Here is a 17,878-nt window from a genome sequence, read left to right on the forward strand (position 1 = left end):
ACAATCACATAGGTTGCTAAACAGCTTTGACTCTGTAATCAACCAACAACATCACTTTTCAAACTGCTAGATGGAACTACCAAATCTGTAAGCAACACTGCACATTTTTTTAAACCTTTTTTCTCTTGTTTTAGGATTTTATTTATTTATTTATTTGTCAGAGAGAGAGAGAGACAGAGACAGAGAGCGAGGACAAGCAGGCAAAGTGTCAGGCAGAGGCAGAGAGAGAAGCAGGCTCCTTGCCGAGCAAGGAGCCTGATGTGGGACTTACTCCCAGGAACCTGGGATCATGACCTGGGCTGAAGGCAGGGGCTTAACCCACTGAGCCACCCAGGTGTCCCAACACTGCACATTTTAAGGAGGAGTTGAGGAGCATCGGTAAGTAAAATCACTCCTTCATAAAGGTCTTTGATTGGATAGATCACGGGGAGATTTCAAATCTCAGGTAGCAGTATTTCTCAAAGTATGCCGGGACGCCCTCCAATTTTAGAATCACTTGAGGTGCACCGTCGAAATGCACATTCCCGAATCCCACTGCATTAAGAATTCATAATCTGCATTCCAGCAAGCTCAGTCTTCAGCCGACTATACTTATGCATACTTAAACTTGAGAAACATCTCCTAATACAGTCTATCCGAATGGGCTTTACAGTGCTACCTAAGAAGAGCACTTACAGCCATTCAGAGGACAACCCGGGCACCTCACAGGTAAGGAGTACCGCGGCAGTCGGGGTCACACACACGCCTCTCATAACCAGCTCCCCGCGCCCCGTCTCGCCAGGGGGGAAATGACTGCTATGTACAGAAAAATCCCTATTCACACTCCGCCTTCATCACCTTTCCCACTCTAATCCGCTCTTTTTCGAGAAGTTCCTGCTCTTGGCGCTCTCTTTCTCTGTCAGAGTCCCTCCACACGAACCCAACCTCCCATCTGCCCCAGGCCGCCCGCGCCCCAGACCACCCGGTGCGGGGGCTTCTCTTTCGCCTCAGGCCTCTGACTGCGGAGCTAGCGCCGGTGACCGGCTTCCTTCCGCTGCCCGAGAAGCGCCCCGACCCTCAGCACTCCACAGTCACCCTTTTCCCCCTCCAGTCTCCTCTCCTCTTTGACTACGAGGCCTAGAGGGTACTCACCATTCCGGCCGTTGCTACTGTCACTGCTCTGGTTGCTAGGGCCCGCCGCGGTCAGTGCGCGTGCGCACTTCTCGGAGCCCTCCGTGGATCCCACCCCCGGCAGTGGTCCTTTCTCTCCGCCCTCCGGGTGGCGCGTGCGGGGCATTGTGGGACCGCCCGGCAGCCGCCTCGGTCCTCCCGCGGGTCAGCTGCTCGCTTCCCAGCATCTGCGGCGGGGCTGCTGGGCTCTCGCAGGATGCGAGAGCTTCGCCGTGCGGGGTGGTCAGGAGATGCTTTCTACCGAAAGCAGTTTCACTCGATCTGCAGTGACGTGCCTGCCTAAAGTTGAAAACCTCGCTATAAAATTGCCCTTCCCGTAAATAACTTTAAAAATTCCCTTCTCCCGCAGATTGCCCACCCGCATCCTTGTCTTTATCACCTGTTGTAATTCATCTGTAGTTCGACCGAAACTAAATTCTTTTTGTTGTTGTTGTTGTTGTTGTTCTTTTTATGACTGAAACTAAATTCAGCTGAATTTCCTCGGTTGCCTTTCCCCAATCCCTCCATGGAGCCAGAGGCGAATGAAAGCATAAAACGGTCGTTTTAGATGACCGAGATGTCTTCCCCTCCTCTCCTCCTATTAAATTAGACAAAAGCTGTAAAAATACTGAGTTGCTAGGGGTATGGAGAAATGCGGTTGCGTATATACACTGCTCTTTATAACTGACCCAGCCTTTGTGGAGAGCTGTTGGTAATAGTATGAAAAGCTTTAAAGTCGTGTGCACCTCTGTGACCCAGCAGTTGGGCTTCTAGGACTTCATCTTGAAGAAATAATCAGACAAGTGCACAGAGATTTATGCTCCAGGTTTTAATAGCAAAAAGTAAAATAACCCAAATGTCAAGGGGAAAAAAATTGGTATTATCAAACCTCCAAACAATGAAATAATATACTTCCATTAAAAATGTTGCTGAATGGGGCACCTGGGTGGCTCAGTGGGTTAAGCCTCTGCCTTCCGCTCAGGTCATGATCCTAGAGTCCTGGGATCGAGCCCCACATTGGGCTCTCTGCTCATCAGGGAGCCTGCTTCTCCCTCTCTATCTGCCTCTCTGCCTACTTGTGATTTCTCTGTCAAATAAATAAATACATAATCTTTAAAAAAAAAAAAAAGTTGCTGAAAGGGGCGCCTGGGTGGCTGAGTGGGTTAAAGCCTTTGCCTTTGGCTCAGGTCATGATCCCAGGATCCTGGGATAGAGCAGCATATTGGGCTCTCTGCTCAGCAGGGAGCCTGCTTCCTCCTCTCTCTGCCTCTGCCTGTCTTTTTGCATACTTGTGATCTCTGTCAAATAAATAAATAAAATCTTTAAAAAAAAGAAAAAAGAATGTTGCTGAAATGGGATTCCTGGGTGGCTCCGTCAGTTAAGCTTCCGACTCTTGATTTTGGCTCAGGTCATGATCCCAGGATCCTGGGATCCAGCCCCATGTTGGGCTCCTTGCTCACGGTGGAGCCTGCTTCTCCTTCTCCCTCTGCCTGCCTCTCTGCTCACTTGCGCTCTCTCTCTCTGTCAAATAAATGAATAAAATCCTTTTTTTAAAAAGTTGTTGAAATGCATCTATTCACATGCAGTCATGATGTACTAATTTAAAATGAAAGTTACCAAACAAAATAGTTGGTATAATCTTCTTAAAAATGATATACTGGGGGCACCTGGGTGGCTCAGTGGGTTAAGCCTCTGCCTTTGGCTCAGGTCATGATCTTAGTGTCCTGGAATCGAGCCCCCCATCAGGCTCTCTGCTCAGCAGGGAGCCTGCTTCCCCCCCTCTCTCTGCCTGCCTCTCTGCCTACTTGTGATCTCTGTCTGTCAAATAAATAAATAAATAAATCTTAAACAAAACAAACAAAAAGATATACTGCAGGGATACCTGGATGGCTCAATCCGTTACGCCTCTGACTCTCGATTTTGACTCCAGTCATGATCTGGTGGGGTGGATCTCATCCTGGGCATGGAGCCTGCTTGGGATTTTCTCCCTCTCCTTCTCCCTCTGCCCCTGCTCCCACTTAAGCACACACACTCTCTCTAATAAATCTAAAAAAATTATATACTGTACCCACATTTATACAAACATATATCTAAAAGAATATTATGGGAGTCTAATGTTTGCTGCAGATTGAATTGTGTCCTCCCCACTCAAATTCATATGTTGAAGCTCTAAGTCCACTGTGACTGTACTTGGAAAGAGGGCTGTTAAGGAGGTAATTTCAGTTAAACGAGGCCATAAGAGTGGGACCCTAATCCAATATAACTAGTGTCCTTAGAAGACGAATAAACATGCTAGGAGTGGTGGTCACAGAGGAAAGGTCATCCAAGGACACGGTAAGAAGATGGTCACCTGCAAGTCAAAGAGAGAAGCCTCACCCAAAACTAACACTGTTGGCATCTTGATTTTGGAATTTCAGCCTCCTGTACTGTGAGGAAATAAATTTCTGTTCTTTAAGCCACCTGGTCTGTGGTATTCTACTATGGCAGCCTGAGAAGACTAATATGGTGTTCATTTTGCTTCTCTATTTTCTGATTATTCTATTCTGGAATGTGAATATATATATATAATAAATTTTTAACTATTCGATTATTTAATATCTAATTTAAAAATTAATTTAAATATTACTTGAATTTAATATTTAAATTATCTGATTTATTTTTTAGATCTATTAATTTTTCTCTATTTTCTGATTATTCTATTCTGGAAGGTGAATATTTATTTATTTATTTATTTATATTTAATTTAATTATTATTTTTCTTTTGTGGATAGGCTAGGCTCCACACAGGCATGGAGGCCAACATGGGACTTGAACTCATGACCCTGAGATCAAGACCTGAGCTAAGATCAAGAGTTTGACCCTTAACCAACCAAGCTACCCAGGAGCCCCTGTAATGTGGATATTTTTAATTTTGAAATAACAAATAAATTCCATTTTGATAAAGGTAATTGAATCATATTTTTTTTAAAAAACAGGAAATACTAAATTGTTTATTAAAGAAAATTAAAATGGGTATTCATAGGGGCGTCTGGGTGGCTCAGTCAGTTAAGCATCTGCCTTTGGCCCAGGAAAAGATCCCAGGGTCCTGGGATGTAGTCCTGCATCGGGTTCCTTGCTCAGTGGGGAGCCTGCTTCTCCCTCTGCCTACCACTCCCCTTGCTCGTTATTTCTCTGACAAATAAATAAATAAAATCTTTTTTAAAACTTAAAAAAAAATAAAATGGGTATTCATAACATATCTAGGCTTTTTGCTTGTAGTGTTTTGTTTTGTTTTGTTTCAGATCTCCATACTACCACACCTCTCCAAACTAGAATTTATCCTGGCTGCCAAAACATCCACCAGTTTTGCTGATGTGGCTGAAATGGGAATTTAATCCTTGGACATATTTTATAACCTAATAGAGTATGCCTTTTGCTCAAAACTGTGGATTACATCATAAGGCATTGGCATTAAAGGTAAAATACCACTAGTGAATCAATTCCATCTTCATGCTTGTTCAGAATGTTACTTTGACTTCCTCCTCATCATCGGAGGAGGAAACTTTGACTATGAATATGTCTTATTTACCTCAAAATAAACGATTTACCACTATATAAGCAGAAATGTGCTGAGTTTCAGATTCTCAAAGGTTAAAACCATTCACACAGGAAAAGAAAGAATTATAGAACTTGGATCCTTTCTTAGTTCTTTTGAGTCCTACAAAATGGCAAAATAGATCCAAAAAGCTGTTCACCAGAGCCTACGGCTTTGGATCTCCTTGCTCTTCCTGCCGGCCTAGAACAAAGTTGAGAGAAAGATTAAAACTACTATTGAAACAGTTTCCCCAAATTCAGAAAATCTGGCAGACTCGTTGAAAAGTAAAGGTAAAATAGTGTGAATGGTAGCCACCAAATATGTTAAGGAATCTTTAATTTTCTGAACAAGAATGTGGGTTGAATAAAAGAGAAAGAAAATGTCACATTTACCAGATGATTAGAGATTGAGCAAAATAGCTAAAAGTCACATACCTGAAAATTTAAAAAAAATTTAAGAATTTAAAGCTTAGGAGAGTCATTAATTGTTAAGGTTATTTATACAGTCAAAAGGTTTATCAGTTCAGGGGCGCCTGGGTGGCTCGGTGGGTTGGGCCACTGCCTTCGGCTTGGGTCATGATCTCGGGGTCCTGGGATCGAGCCCCAAATCGGGCTCTCTGCTCAGTGGGGAGCCTGCTTCCCTTCCTCTCTCTCTGCCTGCCTCTTTGCCTGCTTGTGATCTCTCTCTCTCTGTCAAATAAATAAATAAAATCTTAAAAAAAAAAAGGTTTATCAGTTCAAATAGGAATGAGCTTTGTAACAAATTCCAATAGTCAGTTTCTCAGATTATTATTCTCATTATAGTTATTTGATAAAAAGCCAATTTCTCCCCTATGTTTTTGGCTGTTTAAAAGAATTTAAAAAAAAAAAAAATCTTACATGGATGGGTTTTGTGTAAGTTAAACTTCTGTCTTTGGCTCAGGTCATGATCCCAGAGCCCTGAGATAGGAGCCCCCAAAGGGCTCTGCTCTGCCCTTCCCCCTTGTGCACTTGCTTTCTCTCAAATGAAGTCTTTAAAAAAAAAAATCTTACATGAATAACCCAAAAACCAGGAGGTAGTACATATGTATTTAGGTATATATAAAGTATGACACATATACTTTCTTTTGATGTTAAGAATTTGAAACATGTATTATGTTTTAAAAATAATGTTAATTTGGGGGAGGGAAACTATTAATACTACAAATTAGGGTGACAACACTTCATCTTCTGCCAAGAGCCCAAAATATAGTTCTGACCACAGGATCCACTGATCAACCAAAATCAAAGGCTGATAATTAATACTTTAATATTGCCCTTCAATTATGTGGAAGAAAAAAACACTAAACTGAAAGTTCATTATGAGAACTTTTAACATCTTCTAATTCCACACATATTTTTAAAGATTTATTTATTTATTTCTTTATTTGACAGAGAGAGCACAAGTAGGCAGAGAGGCAGGCAGAGAGAGAGGGGGAAGCAGGCTCTCTGCTGAGCAGAGCCTGATGTGGGACTCGATCCCAGGACCCTGAGACCATGACCTGAGCCGAACGCAGAGGCCCAACTCACTGAGCCACCCAGGCGCTCCTCCACAAGTATTTTTAAAGTTTAAAATCAAATCTCAGACTTCAGTTAAAATTATTTTAGTAAGTTAAGACTCATCCATAAATTGCAATTAAAGTTTTAGTGAGGGTGGTGGAAAGTAGAAGGGATGAACCGAGTCTTTACCTCAGATAGTTAACATTGTCTACTTCTGTCATTATCAGCTCGGGAGAAGAACTGGAATGTGCCTATTTTTAAATATGTTTTTGAAGCAAAGCGTGAAGAAAAGTTTTTTAAAGTAGAAACACAGAGATAGAGGAACTGTAAAGAATCAGTGTTTCTCAGTAATTGGTCAGCAGTTTTAAAGCAAGTATTTTAGGATGTCTAACTTTCTTTAAAGATCCTAGAACAGGTGGCAACCAGAAAAAAAAAAAATCAAAACCTGATTAACAACAGAAAGGATTCTATGACTTTAGTCTCACCACAAATTAGTCTCTGAGTCATCTTGTTAGAATTCACTCCAGCCTCTATTATGAGAAAGTTATCATGGTCCAGTGGCTCCTCATCATTAAACCAGGGACCTACATTTATGTATTCAGGCCTGTTCAAAACAGTCTTATAATCTCTGGGGCACATAATAGCAAAGTAATTATCATTTTTATCAGTTTTCTAAAAAGATTTTATTCATTCATGAGAGTCAGAGAGAGAGAGAGGCAGAGGGAGAAGCAGGCTCCCCACTGAGCAGGGAGCTCGATGTAGGACTCAATCAGGACCCAGGGATCATGACCTGAGCCGAAGGCAGATGTCCAAACATCTGAGCTACCCAGGTGCCCCATACACCAGTTTTTAAAAACCTTTGGAAGTACAGGTAACAAGGAGGGTAGGTGGGAAGGGTGGGTAAATGACAGATTGGAAACTGGTTTTCACTTAGCAATTACATTGAGTTCAAGCTCAAATGAACCAAAATTGGAGAAACATGGATATTAGCCAAAGTTACAGGTTCTGATGAACTTGAAGCAAGTATTCTGACTTCTTTTAAAAGCTTGCAGATTCCCCTGAGAAGTCCAGATTTCAGTCACCACTTGCTAAAAATATTCAATCTAGCCCTTAATTCGTTCTGCACATACTCTAAACTTAAACTTCTAGTTTGTTAGACTTTACCCTAGATGCAAGTGCAAAAATTCCAAGATCTTCTTCCAAGACTCAATCTGAGCAACAGCATGAGCTTTGAGCTGTCCACCTCCCAAAACAGGCACTCCCAACACAGGATCCAGGGATACAGAGAAAAGGGGGCTGTAAGGGAGATCTCTTCTATGGCCAGCGTTAGGGTAGCTTAAAAGAGTGAAATTTGTCTTCCCGTGCCCTGTGAGGTGCTTCACAGCTATGTCCGCATAAACAGGACTCTTCCAATGCCTGTCATCCTCTCCAACTAGGAAAAGGAAATGGGCACTGGCTTCTTCAAGGGGGATGCGGCTTGCCCGGTCGGCTGGGTCCAAGGGGTCCTCCAGTGTTGCTTTAACATGGTAAAGCCCTGAACCCATAGCAGAGATTTTATCTCGGTTAAAAGGCAGTCCTAGCAGGATGCATCTACCGCATGAAAGGGAAGTAGTTGTGTTAGAGATGCAGCCATTGATGCTTACAACGGCAGCTGTATTTAATAGGGAGAAAGCTAGCCATGGAAAATGCCAACTCAGCCCCTCTGCCAGAACGAATCACGCCAATGTTTGGACCTTTAACCTAGAGACTGAAGAGAAAGAAGACAGACAAGGAGAGAGACAGAGAGAGAGAGAGAGAAAGCATGACTGTTAATGGCATTGGAAAGCCCTAGATAAAGAAAACCATTTATGTATGTATGTATCAGATAGCTTATTTATTCATTTATTTATCCACTCATTAGTTCATTCAACAGGTATTTGTTATAGATGTTTTCCAGCCCATTAGTACCACTTTTCTTTATTCACTCTCTCCTGGCCCTAAGGAGTTAATTTTAAATACATTTCTCTCTACAATCCCACTCACCTTCGGGTGACTTTGTGCAAATTTAGCTGCCTCCTCAAAGTAATCTAAATTTAAGTCCTTCATGATTGGAGGTAGATCTTCATAGCCATAAAATGGCAAAGCCAGAGTAGCAAAACCTCGACAAGCCAGGGGACTAGCTCGAGATTCATTTAATCCTCCATCACCAAACATATCAATCACACCAGGAAAAGGACCATCTCCTATAAACCAGGAAAGAGGATTAATCTGGGATTAGATGACAGGACATTTAATGGACTATGATACCTAGCTAACATTTTCTGAAGCAAATCCTAATTGTATAATTTATATTTTTAAAAATTCTTACTATTTTTTAACTTTAAAAATTGTTTAAGTATTTTTTTCTCTTTTAAAGTATTCACCTAGTTGCGTTGGGGGGGGGAATCTGTTTTGGCTTAAAAAGGTTTATTGTTGTGGTTGAAATAGATACTTGTTTTGGCTATTTTGAAGCTACAAATGTAAGAATGTTTTTATCTTTTTTCACTATGAGAAAATCACTTGGAAATGGAAAAAAATACGGAATTTTGCACCAAAGATATGGAAAATGTTTTGGTTTGAAGTGTGAATCCTGATTAATCTAAGCAAATAGTTCTGGCAGTCTCGAGTTGTGACAGTATGATACCTCACTGAAAAAAAGTCCAACTTTAAAAGGCCTTTTCAGTTCTCAGTGAGCTTAAGATACAAAGTCACCAAAATCCCTTAATAAACCAAGTTTTGCTATTTTTAAAGGTCTAATGATGGTGTGATATAAAATGAACAATTTGTGTGATGTTGGTGCCAAAGGCAGGCTGTCCCTAGATTAACCACTTGGTATATAAAGATTATTTTGAATTCGAAGGAGCTCAGGAGAGTCACCCTCAGAATATGCCACTTTGGCATGGGGGTTATCTTGAGCTGAAGGCAATTGAGACCCTGCAGGCTCAAGAGAAACGTTTGCCCTCCCTGAATGACATGACAAAATCTAAGTTAGGGGTATTTTCCAGAATGAGGTTTACCAGCAGAGATAAATTTTATCTGAGTGCCATCTATTTGGCAGGGCAAAAATCTAATTTCTAAACATCTGGTCTTCTTATTGCCCTGTGACCGCACTCCTTCCCTTCAAAGTCCTAGACCCCAAACCTTTTCTCCTTAGTTCAGGATGACATATATACTTCGTTTTGCCTGACTGTCTTTGGAATTTCCATGTCTGTGTGGATTCCCCGTATATAAAAAACTAAGTTTCGTTTTCTCCTGTTAATCTGTCTCATGTTAATTTGATTCTTAATCCAGCTAGAAGGACTTTGAAGAGGACAGTGAATTCTTGCTCCCTCACAGTGGAAAGAGAGTAAAGTGTCAAACTATTCCCTCCTAATGTTGATGTCCTCTTTCAACATTCCTGTGGTAGGTTACCTTATTCATTCACCAAGAGAAGAATGTCTCAGCCAATTCCCTCCTAGTATTTTTCAGATATACTCTTCTGTGTTATTCCAATAAAAGTCCCAGATAAATCTATAAAAATGGATTGAGAGCCAAGAACATCAGAATATAAACCAAACTAAGAGATCTAAAATTCCAGTGCCAAAGGCCACTCTAAATTTTCAAATCTAGAAAGAAATTAAGGCACACCTAAGTAACAAAGTGAAAGCCAGGGTGTATATGTTTAGGTAGCGGTTTTTACAGTATGATCTTAACATTCAGATATCTTGACATATCTTGATCTGCTCTTTTTAAAATTAGATAAACCTCAAGCATCTCAGGATTCAAGATTACTTTCAGAAAGCCTAAAGCAAACCATGAAAAAGACATAATGCATAGAACCTCCAAATATTCCAGCAATAGGTTTTTCCAACCACAGGTTTACCACATTAAAATAACTGAGAATTTGCTTATTTTGTTTCAATTCAGCAATTTGATCCCCAGTATGTAAACCTGCTACTACCTTTTAGACTCTTTAAAAAAAAGAAAGAAAGAAAAGAAAAAGCCACTCACCCTCAACTATGAAATGTTTTAAATCTCTCATTTGAAAGATTGTTAATTATTCCTAAGGATCCCGAGAGTGAGAGTAGAAAATAAGCCAGACTAGTTTTTTAAAAACAAAAACCTATTTCACTCATTCAGTCAGCCCGTTTGCGGTATGAGTGTGGCTCTCGAAGAATTTGACTACGTCCTGATTTTAGCACCATCTAGCTGTGTGATTTGGTTAAAACACGTTAAGCCTCCGTTTTCTCATCTGTAAAATAAATGGTTCTTTGATCTATGAAATGAGCAACAGAACAGTCTCTTCATCATGATGCATGTCTCCAAGCAATCAGAGTATGTTTGAAAATACCAACAAAAAGGTCATCTGGGAGCGCCTAGGTGGCTCAGTGGGTTAAAGCCTCTGCCTTCGGCTGGGGTCATGATCTCAGGGTCCCGGGATGGAGTCCCGCATGGGCTCTCTGCTCCGCGGGGAGCCTGCTTCCCTTCTTCTCTCTCTGCCTGCCTCTCTGCCTACTTGTGATCTCTGTCTGTCAAATAAATAAATAAATAAATAAATAAATAAATAAATAAAATCCTTAAAAAAAAGAAAGGTCATCTGCATCCTAACGTAAAACCAGTATATAAAAAAAGTGAACAATATATGTAATAGGACTTCAATTACGTTGGAGCTTGAACCGATACCAGTGAAAGATCCCTATCCACTATTCTCGTCATTTTTACAAGGAATAACTGGACAAGTCAAATTAACACAAAGCTCCGCCCACTACAGAGGTAAACAAAATACTTAAGGCTAGAAACTGAAGCGCAGCGTTATGCTTACTATAGCAAAGATGCTCGCAAGGAATAGCGCGGGCAGCACTAGGAGCTTAAAGGGGGCGGCAGCTGGCAGAATAGAGGTTCCCGAGCAGATGTAATTTAAATCCCAGTCACCATTTAGGAGAGTGACTGTCCCACCTGGAGTCTAGGGGGACAAAATAAAGGAATTAAGGCGCTCGTCTTGTTTTCAGGAGATAAACTGGCCAGCAAAGCAAGCCGGCTTTCCTAAATCGATTTCCCAAATGCATGCGAAGCCCTCTGCCGAAAAGACCTCACGCACCTGGGGGCAGCAAGAAGACGCCCCGCAGGCGGCCGGCCTGCAGCCGAGCACGGCGCAGCTCGGGGCTGGAGAACCAGCGATGCACCTGAGCGGAGGCCAGCGCCGGGCCCAGCGCCGGGCCCAGCGCCGGGCCCAACGACACCGGTCACCTCCACTTTGAGCGGGCTTTTCATCACGCCCCTCGGCCCCTGGCTGAAGCAGGGATCCTCGGAGCCGAGCGGCGTGAGGCTCCACAGGAGCCCCACGGGCTCCACGCCCGTGAAGTCGCCCCCCAGAGCCGGGTCCCTGGCCAGGTCCAAGCCCCCGCGGCCGTCCTCGTCGTAGTGGGCCAGCGAGTGGAAGAGGCGGCCTCGGTAGCTGACGGCCGACGCCCGCAGGGTCACCCGCTCCCTCGGGCCTAAGCCTTTCACTTTAATGTCCAGGGGCTCGTCGGCCAGCCCAGTCTCAGGCGTGACGGTCAGGGTCGAGGACTTCTGGGAGTGAAGGGTCGATGTGGACATCGACCTCCGGGGCAGGAGGGGGATGCTGGGGGTTCCGAGCACGCCTGGGCAGCCCTCCGCATGACCCTGAGATCTTCGCGGCTTTGGTTCCCGCGCAAGACCCGCGGCCGGGAGGCGGCTGGAGGGAGAGTCACTGGTCCCGGCCCGGGCGGGCGGGGCTGGGCGGGGCGGGGCCGGGCCCAGGGGGACGTTCGCGGGTCCGGAGGGCCCGAGGGCCCTGGGCGGGTCCCTGGGACTCCGCTCAGCAAAATGCTGCAAGAAGAGGCGACTTAGGAAGACCCGGGGTCGGTCATGCTTTGGGAATCCTCGTCGTGGGACGGCTTAAAAGAGCCAGGAGCTCCTCCCCAGCCTACTTCTCGCTGCGGCGAGGGAGAGAAGTTACTGACCTGACAGAATGCTGGCCGGTCTCTTTCTTTAAAGTCCCTCCCTGGCCACCAGGGGTCACAATTCCCTAAACCTAGTTGAAGGAGGCTACATGTAATAGCTTTTGGCCAAATTCCTTCCTTGAAATTTTTTTTGCCTGGGATTAAGAAAAACTGTCAAGGTTAAAGCTTAAACGTTGTAGATGAGGCAGCGCTACAGATGTATACACTATGGAAATAATCGTTGTCTTGGGGCCTGGCCCAAGTATTAAAAATGTGTTTTTATATGCAGAAAAAAATTACATCATGACTGTCCTTGTTTTCAAGAAAAAGCCCCGGGACTCACAAAACCATAATTTTTTACGTTCAAACAAATATTTGCATGTATGTGCATATAAAATGGTTCTGGAAAGATACACTCCAAGTTGGTAACTGTAATGAGCCCTGTGAGAAGCCTGGAACTGGGTAATAAGTTAAGAGTGTTAAATTTAATCTGTGACTATCATGTCCAACCTCAGAATGCAAGAACAAGTCCAAAGTTCTGGAATCCAGCACCTCTGAGAATCTCAGAGTTGGAAGGCACCTGAAAGGCACTTATTCCCTCTCTCTTAGGATCTGTCAAGTTGGAATCCCCACTTAGATTTTGTAGGATCCATTACTTCTCCCTCATGAAATTTAAATGTTACGTTTTTTTTTTTAACTTTTAAAAATGATTTTATTTATTTGTCACAGAGAGAGAGAGATCAAGTGAGCGAGCACAAGCAGGGAGAACAGCAAGCAGAGCCAAAAGCAGGCACCCTGTTGAGCAATGAGCCTGACGTGGGACCTGATCCCAGGATCTTGGGAGCATGACCTCAGCCAAAGACAGAAGCTTAACGGACTGAGACACACAGACGTCCCTACATGTTATGTTTTTTAAAAGATAAATTGATAAATTTTTTGAAAGATTTTTAGTATATGTGCTGCCGAAGCGAGCATTTTGAAAGATTTTTAAATATTGTGTTTATTTATTTATTTGACAGACAGAGATCACAAGAAGGCAAAAAGGCAGGCAGAGAGAAAGAGAGGAGGAAGCAGGCTCCCTGCTGGGCAGAGAGCCCAATATGCTGCTCCAAAGACAGAGGCTTTAACCCATTGAGCCACCCAGGTGCCCCAGGTATATAGAACTCTTAGCAATACAGAGAAGCTCAGTCTTCAAAACCAGAACACAGGTCAAAGGTAGACCAGCAATTAAGAGTTGGGCAGGTAATTCTCACATTTCTTCTACTTCAAGTTAAGATTGATCCTATGGATAAGATCACAGTTAAGCCTATATGGTAGGGAAAGTTCAGCAGAGAAAGGTGTGGCAGTGAAGAAAGGAGGGTTCCAAAGTCTGGGAATCCAATATGACCTGACCAGAAGCTAAGATAATTATTTAGTTGCCAAAAGTTTCCTATGTGCTTTGGAAAACCCCATACATGTCCTATGAATTAGATTCTTTAAAAAGATTTTATTTATTTATTGGACAGACAGAGACACAGCGAGAGAGGGAACACAAGCAGGGGGAGCAGCACAGGGAGAGGGAGAAGCAGGCTTCCTGCAGAGCAGGGAGCCCGATGTGGGGCTTGATCCCAGGACCCTGGGATCATGACCCGAGCCGAAGGCAGGTGCTTAACAACTGAGCCACCCAGGCGCCCCTATGAATTAGATTTTCATTAATAGTATCTGGTCTACGATGACTACAATGTTATATTTTGCTGGACTGGGCAGATTCTTTACCACTGAGATGTTTATGGAAGAAAGTTTGAATTTGCTGCCAGGCATCTACCTGTGCCCTTGATTGAGCCTTTGGCTCACCTCCATGGACTATTGCTTTGCCTAACACTGTATGTACAGAAGCTCTACAAGGAGGAAAATAAGGTGGATCAATACAATGACCAGTTCCTGGGTAGCAGATTATCTGGGGTCTGTCTTTCCCATGGGCTTCTAACCGTTCAGAGGCTATCTGAGCATAGACCTCACTCTTCCAGTTTTGATCATCCAAGCCAACAATGAACAGGAAGGGCCCCTGGGCCCTTTCCAATGGAATAATACTTGGGCGATTGGGTTCCTCCAGTGGGTTGTCCCAAACATCCACAAAATGCAAAAGTCCCGACTCATTAATTGTACATCTCCCTGGGTCACTGCCAAGACTGGGAATAATCATATCCTTGTAATGCAGAGGAGCTATTGTGTTGGCCACACAGGAATTGATAAGGACGGTGGCTGTGATGCCCTTCAAGAAAGAGGCCATTGAGAGACACAGGTCACCTCCTTTGGAGAAGCCAAGAAGCCCAACATTAGGGCCTTTCACCTGAAGAAGAGAAACAGAACAAGCCCATTATTTGTAAGTGGAGGACATAAATGGTGATTTTTATATTCTCTAGGTAGCTTCCTTAAATGTCATTCACTTTCTTTCCTTATGCAACAACCCACAAAGCTCAACTGTGTCTTGTAAGAAGCAAATCAATTGATTTCCTAGTACACAGGCCTTCCACTAATATTCATGGCGACTGGGTCAAGAGTACACACAGAGACCCATACGCCCCATATCTGAATGTTTAAAAGTTATAAATCAAATCAACAAACTCTTCAAATATATTTTTTGCTCCCCCTTCATAAATATACCTCCATAACAGAAAATCTGAAAGCTTGGGGGTCCTTGAAGTTCTGTACTGGGATGTGGCCTGGGGGAGAGCCAGTCCCAGTCCTCCATCCCTGGCCCACCTTCCTTCTTTTCCTGTCCCTAGGTCCATCATGCACCTTGAGAGGCTTCTCACACACATATGTGGACACTGCAGCTTACATGTTTAAGGCCTAGGTGTGTTCACATTGATAGCTCAGAGAAGAGACATAGGGCCTGGATCAATAGCAGGATCAGTGCTATTTGGCAAAGAATTCTGGGGGCTCCAGATCACAATGGCATAGGGTGTGTGTGTGTGTGTGTGTGTCTGTAAGGGACACGAATTCCAGGTGGATACACTGCCTGGGTCCCTTGGACTCCTCACCCTGTGGGGAGGGATGCAGCCCAAAGGAAGGCCAGAGTGTGGCCATCTAAAACAAAAGGCCCAGGACAGAAGCCCCTCTTGCCTAGGTCTAAGGGCAGAACTGATAGCATATACTGGTCTCTTCTTTTTGCCTGGGGCCTTATCTCCTCTAATAAACCAATAATCACAGTTCAAGATCATCTAGGTTTTAGCAACTCGCTAAGAGACCATTCCCTGGATTCTGGCAGAGTTAGAGTACCCTACAGAGCTGACAGAACATTTTATTACTTAACATTAGAAGATTTGGGTTTGAGTCTATATAGCTGAAGAGTATGTATTCATTTATAATCATACCAAAATGTTCTGATTATTTTTTCCAGTCTCAGATAAGAACTTTCTCTCTAAAAACACAATACCATCATCGCACTTAACAAAATTAATGATTCCTTAATATCATCAAATATACTCCCTTTTCAAATGTCCTAAAATAGTCATAGTCAAATGTTTTCCTCTGTACATTTAGAATAGCCTTATAAATGAAAAAAGCTGAATCTCAGAGAAAACAGTTGCTTTATTCAGGATTATAAGGCCGTGTGGTGGTAGATGGAGAATCAGAATTTAAAGTTACTAACATTTTAGTAGAGCCCTCTGAATTATGATCAAGAATTAAAGGGAAATAAACAGTTGAGTCTTAAGAGATTGGAGAAAGATGGGTAGAAATGAAAATAATCATCCTAGTAACTTTTTTTTTTTTTTAAGATTTTATTTATTTATTTGACAGACAGAGAACACAAGTAGGCAGAGAGGCAGGCAGAGAGAGAGGAGGAAGCAGGCTCCCTGCTGAGCAGAGAGCCTGATGCGGGGCTCGATCCCAGGACGCTGAGATCATGACCTGAGCCGAAGGCAGAGGCTTTAACCCACTGAGCCACCCAGGTGCCCCCATCCTAGTAACTTTTGAAGGAACTTTGGTGTGTCATGACATCCTTCTATGCCCCTGTGTCCTGGTAGGGATTTTGCTCTACTCCCTCTCCTCTGCAGCCAGGCAAGCAGCAGAACCCACCTGTGGATGCTGCAGCATGAAGTTCACAGCTTCTTCAAAGTACTCCAGGTGCATATCTTCCAAATGCTTGGGGAGGTCTTCAAATCTGAAGTAAGCCAAAGCAAGCACAGCGAAACCATGTCCAGCCAGGAGGCTGGCCCGGTATTCACAAAGGCCACCACCAGTTCCAAAGAGATCAATGATCCCAGGGAAGGGTCCTGCACCTAGAAGCATCACAAATCATAAGGAGCTTTAGACTCCCAAAGGCTGAGTTTCAGACTTTGGCAGCCAGCAAAGAGAAGTTTCTGAAGCAGGGAAAGTTCAGGGTGGGGGAGTGGGTAGAAAAAGGACCCTTTTTAAAATTTTGCTTTTTTTTTGCTCTTTTAGTAACCTTCAGGGAGAAAGGAGGGGGAACACGATGTTTTATTTTCTCCAGAAATTTTCACATATTTTCATATGTAGATATACCAAATTAGAAATAGCATATGATGGGGGCGCCTGGGTGGCTCAGTGGGTTAAGCCTCTGCCTTCAACTCAGGTCATGATCTCAGGGTCCTGGGATCGAGCCCCGCATTGGGCTCTCTGCTCGGCAGAGAGCCTGCTTCCCCCTCTCTCTCTGCCTGCCTCTCCGCCTACTTGTGACCTCTCTCTGCCAAATAAATAAAATCCTTTAAAAAAAAAAAAAAGAAATAGCATATGATGAAATGTACATTTCCCACAATATTTTTCGCAAAAAAAAAAAAAATCCTATTCGAGAATTCTTGGAGAGCTGTAAAATGCTCTACACTCATAAGAGTTTATTAGATATATTCCCCAATGTCCTTGCACTCTCCGGTCCAGCCTTAAATAAAACCATCCCTACATGTGCTGTTCTTTTTGGCTCTTGAAAGTGGTACACACTATTCTCCTCCCCTCTTTAGTTTATATGACCTGGTTGACCCCTCAGTTTTCAAACCTACATTTAGATCTCCCTTCCTAGAAGGGAGAAGTAGACTTCCCAGATCTCCCTCCAGGCTGAGTTGAGTCAGATAGCATTTTATCCGTTCCCACCAGCACCCTGGGCCTTTACTTCCCCTATCACAGCACTTGCCACATCTGCAAGTGCAAGTATACTCACCTGGGTCCTTTATTAGGCTCTAAGTACAGTGAGGACCACGTCTGACTTTGATATCTATTCCGCCCCAGTATGTAGCATGTCCTTGACTTAATACATATTTGTTAAATGATTAAATTCTTTTACATTATTTACAAAAGCCTTTTTATTAAAAGATTTTATTTATTCGTTTGACAGAGAGACACAGAAAGAGAGGGAATACAAGCAGGGCAGTGGGAGAGGGAGAAGCAGGCTTCCCCAATGCGGGGAGGGAGCAGGGAGCCCAATGCGGGGCTGGATCCCAGCACCCTGGGATCATGACCTGAGCTGAAGGCAGAGGCTTAACTGACTGAGCCACCAAGACGCCCCTACAAAAGATTTTGAGACAGAGAACAATTTTTAAATGGACCACATAGTTAGTAGACATTGTAATAGTTAAAGGAAGATTGACTTGACTGGAATATCAGATGCCCTGATGGGTGGTGAAAGGTTTTTTGGGTGGAGATTCTTTTTAAATCTATTTAAGCTTTTATTTATTTCAGAG

The 17,878-nt window shown here is 43.3% G+C and overlaps 2 protein-coding genes across 4 annotated transcripts in view; both read right to left on the reverse strand.

The window, feature by feature from the left end:
- The window catches only part of DNAL1 (dynein axonemal light chain 1), a 35,611-nt gene extending 34,362 nt beyond the window's left edge, over positions 1 to 1,249 (reverse strand). Inside the window, exon 1 of the mRNA XM_080807917.1 lies at positions 1,132 to 1,249. Coding sequence (XP_080664043.1) covers positions 1,132 to 1,134 — 3 coding nt within the window. The 5' untranslated portion in view covers positions 1,135 to 1,249. The remainder of the gene's footprint in view (positions 1 to 1,131) is intronic.
- A 12,417-nt stretch (positions 1,250 to 13,666) lies between these two features.
- Positions 13,667 to 17,878, reverse strand: part of ACOT6 (acyl-CoA thioesterase 6) — a 29,179-nt gene continuing 24,967 nt past the window's right edge. For all 3 annotated transcript variants that reach the window (XM_080807920.1, XM_080807921.1, XM_080807919.1), the window contains 2 exons: positions 16,263 to 16,465; positions 13,667 to 14,529 (listed from right to left, as the gene is read on the reverse strand). In XM_080807920.1, the coding sequence (XP_080664046.1) occupies positions 13,924 to 14,529; positions 16,263 to 16,465 (809 nt within the window). In that variant the 3' untranslated portion in view covers positions 13,667 to 13,923. The remainder of the gene's footprint in view (positions 14,530 to 16,262; positions 16,466 to 17,878) is intronic.

The sequence above is a fragment of the Martes martes genome (assembly GCF_963455335.1).
Source record: "Martes martes genome assembly, chromosome: 7".
NCBI classification, from domain to species: Eukaryota; Metazoa; Chordata; class Mammalia; order Carnivora; family Mustelidae; genus Martes; species Martes martes.